The sequence below is a fragment of the Cricetulus griseus genome, chromosome 2 (genome assembly GCF_003668045.3).
Source record: "Cricetulus griseus strain 17A/GY chromosome 2, alternate assembly CriGri-PICRH-1.0, whole genome shotgun sequence".
Classification (NCBI taxonomy): Eukaryota; Metazoa; Chordata; class Mammalia; order Rodentia; family Cricetidae; genus Cricetulus; species Cricetulus griseus.
In genome coordinates, this window is record NC_048595.1 from 364,706,256 (window position 1) to 364,713,592 (window position 7,337).

The 7,337-nt window shown below is 46.8% G+C and overlaps 1 protein-coding gene across 1 annotated transcript in view; it reads right to left on the reverse strand.

Annotated features, from left to right (window-relative positions):
* Positions 1 to 7,111, reverse strand: part of Srd5a1 (steroid 5 alpha-reductase 1) — a 30,422-nt gene extending 23,311 nt beyond the window's left edge. Inside the window, exon 1 of the mRNA XM_027400120.2 lies at positions 6,546 to 7,111. Coding sequence (XP_027255921.1) covers positions 6,546 to 7,102 — 557 coding nt within the window. The 5' untranslated portion in view covers positions 7,103 to 7,111. The remainder of the gene's footprint in view (positions 1 to 6,545) is intronic.
* Positions 7,112 to 7,337: the final 226 nt, after the last annotated feature.

Below are 7,337 nucleotides of genomic sequence, written 5' to 3' on the forward strand. Positions count from 1 at the left end.
AGAGAGGGCACCAGCAGAAGGCATCCTCGATAAGTCTTATAAAATATATAGATTTATAATAATTAAGACTGAGCTAGCAGATGAGAAATCCTAGTCATTGGCCAAGCAGCACCTAGCAGCATTTATATCTAATATAAGTCTCTCTGTGTTACTTGGGACCTTACCATGGTGGCGGGTGGAACTTGGGCAGCTTGGCGGAAAGACTTATTGTTACAGCCCTAGTCATCAACCAACAGTATTATAATAAATATAAGTCTCTGTGTGTTCATTTGGGACTGACAAGGCTGTGGGACCAGGCTGGTCGGAAGAACCATAACAGCCACCAGTTCCCCCAATTAGCAGCCCAACGTCAACACTGGTTGCTGTGCTCATGGTTCTCCTCTCTACAGAAGGGTCTGCTTAGCCCCTGCTACTCCAGAGGTAACTTTTGCTTTTGTGTGGCTGTCTCCATTCTCTCACTTGCCTTCAATTAATCATGCATTTCAAATGCAAAGGCTTTGACTCAAACTGCTAAACAAAATTTTAGGAAGCACTGCCTGTATTTCTAAAACCTCATGTTTTCAGAAGTTCTTCACTGGCATCAAGCCTGGCAGAGTATACACACAAATAGGCCCATATGTATGTGGAGGTAAAACAATGCCTGTCATCAATTGTCAAACCCTTGGATGTGCCAGCACTATATGAGCTGTTCAGACAGCAGCCTGTTTATCATGAATACCAATCCTACATGATTATGCATCAGGAAGAAACAACTCATGCTATCAGTGGGAAACCCTGCACAGCATAGGAACTTACCCCAAGAAATGATGGTGTTGGGATAGCCCTGTGATAACAGGTAGACTCAAAATATGCTTAATTTGTCAAACTCTTATTAAAACAAAACAAAACAGATAAAGCCAAGTGTGGAGACACATGCCTTTAATCCCAGCATTCCTGAGACAAAGGCAGGAGAATTTCTTTGGAATTCCAGGTCTGCCTGTATATATCAAGTTGCAGGAGACCCAGGGCCAAGCAGTCAGAGCCTGTCTCTAAAAAATAAATATTCCCACTGCCAAGTACAAACAACAGTGAAGACACAGATGAATAAATTAGATGAGATCTGATACACTTGTACCTGAAAACAAGAACTGGAAAAGGCTTCCCTACAAGCATGGCTTGCATAATGGCCACTCTACCTTACAAAATAAACAAACAAACAAATGAACAACAACAACAACAAAAACGATTTCCACAAGACATTTTCACAACAAGGCTGAGGTGGTTTGCACGACGACACGTCTCCCATAGTCCACTATTTGAATGTTTGCTCCTCAGCTTTTGACTCTGGGGAGACTTGGGAGATATGGCCTTACTGGAAGAAGTGTCTTACTGGGGATGGGTTTGAGAGCTTAAGATGTGCCCTTTTAAGTTCATTCTGCTTCCTGCTTTTGATTTTTAGATGTGAGCTCTCGGCTGTTACTGCCACCATGCCTGGTGATGGCCTCCTACCCCTTTAGAACCATGAGCCCAAAACAACACTTTGTCTGTAAGTTTCCTTGGCCACGTGTTTTATCAAAGCAACAAGAAAGTAGCTAATACGTGCAAGTGTTTTGTCTTGGGCAGATTCCACCTTCCTTACTGGTTATGAGTCAAGAACTGCTGTTTCAAAATATTTTGTGTAATTGTCTCCTTATTTGCCTTGGCAAAGCCCATCTTACCCCAACTTTCTTAAATGTGCAAAACCTGCAAAGGCCCTGGTACTTCTCCCAAAAGCACGTGTCATACCCTCTGGGCAATCCTTCTCTGCTTGCTATTTATTTCCAAAAGGGGAAGTAAGTGTGTTAATTTGTTTGGCTACCCATTGCTTAGGGTAGTGAAATAAGTGTGCCATTTTATTCAACTGCCTTCTTGCCTGGGTCAAACCCCTATGTTCAGAGCAATAATAAAAGATCCCTTTGTCTGGTATGAACCTAACTTTGTCCACACCAAGAGCCATGAAAATCCAAAGATTTACAAACAGCCTTTTAAGATGTCTCCCACTTGCACTGCCTAGTTTCTATTGGAAACTGAGAAAGGTCTGTTATTAAATTTCAAAGGCTTGTGTGGCATTTTTTTTCCAACAGGTCTACCTAAAATACATAAACAACTAAGTGTTAATTCCTAAACTCACAAAGCACTGAAAGAACGTGAAATGGCAACTTAAGGAAACAAACAAACAAACAAAAAAACCACAAAGATGAGTATGATGGAGCAGGCTTGTACCCCCAGCATCAGGAGCCTGAATAGGAGGATCAAAAGTGTAAGGCCAGCCTGGGCTGCACAGCAAGATGCCGTGCCATAGAAACCAAATGAAAAACACTGCTATGGGACCTGCTTTTACTCAAATGGTTTGTTTGGGTTGATCACTTATTAAGGAAAATGAAAAGCCCCCAACTTAAAACATGTCCCATTTTGTCAGAAATATAGTTTGGATTCAGTCTTTTTAACAGATGTGTTGACATCCCTACTTTCCTGATACACAACTAACATTCTAAAGTGAGAGCTCTGTGACTTTTGTGCCTTATCTTGGCACACCTGCTGGACAAAGGCTGACTTACAAACTACGGCTCAACTAAACCAACAGTTTTAACAGTAAGGAAGGGATTGGAGAGATGGCTCAGGGGTTAAGAGCACCTGACACTCTTTCAGAGGACCCAAGCTCAGTCCCCAGCAACCTCGAGGCAGATGGAAATCATCTGTCATTCCTTTCAGGGGATCTGACACCCTCTTCTGCCATGCTGGGGCACTACACCCACGTGGTACACAGACACACACGCAGGCAAAACTCCAAGATGCACAATATTTCTTAAAAAAAAAAAAAGTAATCACCCCAAATCTCTCTTGGTCCATGCTTTAGGCTAATTTGATGAATGAACTGTTTTGAAATTTGTTGGCAAAAATGAAAGAGATGTCCTTAGGATTGTCAACATGCTTTCCCCTGGTTGGTGGGCCAGGGAGAGCTACAGGTTTCTCCATTAGGAGTTTAACATCACAGTTTCAAGTGTCTCCTAAAAGCAAATGCGCAGCTGAGAGCGCAAGGCCGTGTGCACTCTTGGGGTCTTTCTCTTTTCTTTCTCTATATTTTTTAAGAAAACATTTTAGAAGCGTTTATTTATAAAAGCCTAAAAACAACTTGGCTCCTTGCTTTCTTATATTTTTGGTTGTGAGCCTAGCCTTTAACGGCTGGGCCATCTCTCCAGCCCAGGGGTTCCTGGCTTTCTACACAGAGAAGGAGACATGCCACCTAAGGCTTCCCAGCGTGTCTGAATTCCAGGTAAATGACAGGTGTTACTCTCACTTCTCCAAGGAAGCTTACTGACTGTAGCTGCCAGACTCTAAGGCATTATGGAGCTAAAAGGATGCAAATCTCCACCTGTGTGATAGCGACACTTCAGCCCTCCTCACCTAACCTACATTTTCAGAGTCCCAGTTTCCTTCCTCTCAACTCTCTGGCAGCCCTCTGCTGCCTGGGAATCAGGGACAACCTAGCTGCAGGCTTGTGCTGTCAAAGTCTTCCCTTTCTCCGAGACCTGCAAGAAGGGGCTCTGCCTTGTGGGACCTAACTCCTTTAGAGCTCCCAACATTTTGCTGTCTGCTTGTCTGTGTGTTCACAGCATTGATAATGTTTTAAATAAACTACCTACTTAAAAGGACAGTCCCCTTCGGTGCCTCCCTTGTTCCCAGGCCAAAGACCTTGCATTAATATGCTCTATTCCACAAATAATCTTTTGTTTTAAAAGGAGCGTGCTTACAGCACTGCCGTGTTCTTTGTTTTCTCGAGACAGGTCCCACGATGTAGCCCAGACTAATGTTGAACCTGAGATTCTCTTGCTTTGGCCTGAGTACTGTGTTGTAGGATATTTGTACACTGTGTGGAAAATGTATTGCTGTGAGTGGTGTAATAAAAAGCTGAATGGCCACTAGCTAGGAAGAGGTTAGGCAGGACTCTGGGAAGAAGAAGGGAGGAGATGCCAGGAGACAGGGAGAGGAAAAAGGAAGTGCAAGATGGAAGAGAGATAATGCCATATGATAGAATGTAGATTGATATAAATGGGTTAGGGTATAAGAAAGAAAGAGTAAAACTAAAGATGAGGTAGCTTGCAAAGGGACTGAGCAGGTGGCAGGTTTGTGAAGAGTGAATGTTATGGAAACAACCTGTGCTGAACATGTGTGTAGGATACATGTCTTCTCACTGCAAGACCATGTCAGTGCTGGCACTAATGCTACACGTTGCACCTGCATGAACCTCTGAGGGGAACTGAGACCCATTCCCTGAACTAGGAGGTGCGGTTTGATGGTTGCAGCACATCTCAGCTCAATCCCATTCATCATCCGACGACTTATTCGGTTGCTTATCTTTAAGGCTCCATTCCTGGTATCTACCTGTATTTGCCACTGCTCATCACTGAATTCTGAACCTACTGCATGACAAGCATCCCCAAATGCATGGATGCAAACAGGATTTCGCCAGACCAAGGAGCCACACGATGAAGAATGGATCCTCCTAAACCTCCTTGTTCGTATGTGCCTGAGATACTCCATCAAGGGGTAAAAGGTGACAGCTGTTCAAATAATCACCAAGTACTAACGACAGCAGATAAAGAAGACATGAAGTAACTGGAGAGGGGCTTGCACCAATGTGTTCTTGACAAGACTTATCTATCACAAAAGACTGCCAGCACTACAACCTTGGGCAGTGGTCATCACAACCTTACACCAAAAATAACTTCTGCAAGGATGTCTGCTTAACCTTAGATTGTTGACCTCCCCCTCCCCCCCACCCCCGTTATAACACTTTAAGGCAAGTATTAGTTTCAAAATACTGTATGTAACCCCGAGGCTGCCCCTTATCATCTTTTGGGCTGTACAATATAATATGGTACATACATTCTCATTCCAACAGTCTGTGAGCCCCTTTCCCCTTTGCTCAATGCTAGTGCTCTCTCCCCTAACTCAGAGCCCTCCTTGCATTGCTTAAGCAAATGTCCTGCCACTGAGCTACAGTCTCAGTCCAAAGGGAAGCTCCGGGATTTGTTATTTACATGGACATACCTCTAGCAGTTTGCCTCCCAGAACCAACTTTTATTCATAGGTGATAACACACAGACACAACTTTCGGTGTTTTTATGGAATGTCCACGAACAAGGGTTCAGTGGATATTCAAACAGCACTAATGTCCCGTCCCTTCAGAAAAATAGATTAAGCAATTTGATAACAACTTTGTTTGGTAGAATATATCTTCTTTGTGTTTTTATTTCTCTCTCTCTCTCTCTCTCTCTCTCCTCTCTCTCTCTCCTCTCTCTCTCTCTCTCTCTCTCTCTCTCTCTCTGTGTGTGTGTGTGTGTGTGTGTGTGTGTGTGTGTGTGTTTGCGCGCTCGATGCATGTATGCCACATAGTGCATGTGGAGGTCAGAAGACAATCTCAGCTGTTGTTCTTTCACTGTCATTCACGGCTGTGCATACCAGTCTAGCTAGCCCGGTCTCCTATCTCTGCTGTCCATCTCCCCACAGGGTCAGTGTTATTACAGAAGCTTTTGTGATACCCAAACTCGGGTCCCTGGCTTTCATAGCTACCCACGGAGCCATCTCCCCAGCTTCTGGAATACTCTATCGACAGTTCGAGGCACACAGAATTCAGGCTTTGTTGTATGTTGATTGTGCCCCCACATAAAACGCCTGCACTAAAGCTAACTAGAAGCACACTACATTCAGGACGCTGAGAGCGGCTGGTATGAAAATCAACTCCTGTACCATGCTGGACACCAGGGACTTGTGGGCACCGGATCTGAGAAAGCCATTCTTCCCCCTCACTGGAATATAAGAAAGAACAGGCTGCCAACGCAACACTGAATTCTCCAAGCATCTCCAGGAAACCGGCATTTTAAGATAGGTCCCCAAAGCCAGAGGATGAGAAACTCAAAAATGTCACGGAACAACTCCCTTAGAATACAGAGGCATCCTTTTTATTGTGCAGTTTTCCGAGTCCAGATGAAAACATGTGCAAATGTTGGAGTCAGTTACAAGTAGAGACAGTCCAGTTTATTAGAAAACCTGAAGACTTGAGGTAGTCACTGAAACATCTTTCACATAACTTCTCCCGGGAAAAGATTCATAAGCTAACTGTGTTAGTGCCTGGAAAGCCATCCCATCTCAAACAAAGGCAACACATCTCCGAAATTGCTCAAGTTCACTCACATTCAGGGTCCAGAGTGGTCTCGAGAGACTAAGCTGTTAGCAAGCTAAAGCTGGGTCATCTGGTTATGAGAGAGGCTGCACCAGGGATAAAGATTCCCCAAGGGGGAAATAGTAGACACGCAGTAACATCACCCCGCCCGCTGGGGCGACATCGCTGATAGTCTGCAGACAGCCAGAGAAGAAATCGGGACCACTGTACCACTAACCATGACCGTGCGGTCCTTTCTATCTCCTTTTCCATACCATCCTATGCATTCCGGAATTATCTGAGCGTCAGTCCCCGGGAGACACCCGGTGTGGGGAGGAGCGAGAGCAGGAGGGAAGACCATTACCTTTGCACGTAGTGGGTCAGAAACATGGCCAGCAGGACACGGTTGGGCAGGCTGCCGAGGCGCGCGGCTGCAGGGCGGGCGTACTCATACAGTGGCCAGGCCATCGAGGGCAGCTCCTGCAGGAACCAGGCGGGTCTCGCCGGCACCTGGAGGCCGGGATGCTGCGACGAGTAGCGGCCGTAGGGAGAGCCTACAAAAGTGAGCAACGCGAAGACCACCAAGGCCAAGAGACCCTCTAAGTAGGTGAGCGAGTCCAGCAGGCGCGACTCGTCCAAGTCCATAGCTGAGGTCGAGCAGCGTGCTCCATACCTGGGCTTCCAAGCAGAGCCACATATAAGCCCAGGAGGAGGGCACAGAGCGGCCCACTCCAGCCAGGGCCCCGGCAGCGCGTACCTGCCCAGGGGAGGGGCGAGCCACCTGTTCGGGCGGGGACTGGACCACGAGCTAACACCACCAGACAGTGCCCTCCCGCAGGGGTTCCAAGGCAGAGTCCGATTGCACAGAGCCCCGCCTACGCAAAGAGCCCAGCCCTCCCGCGATCGGGGAGAGCTACCCATTGGCCTAGAGCTCCTTTGGCTTGCAGCCCCGAGAGGAGGAAGAGCGAGGTCCAAGCACTCAGGGGCGTGTCCTGCAGCCGGAGCCCCGCCCCATCAGTGCGGCAGCCGAGCCCCAAAGTCTAGCTTACACAACTAAAGCCCCGCCCCTTGGCTCTAGGAGCCTCCCTTTGAGACCGGTTCTGCAACCTGGGCCACGCCCCCGCCCACACGCCCCTCCACAGTCCCCGCCTCCCTG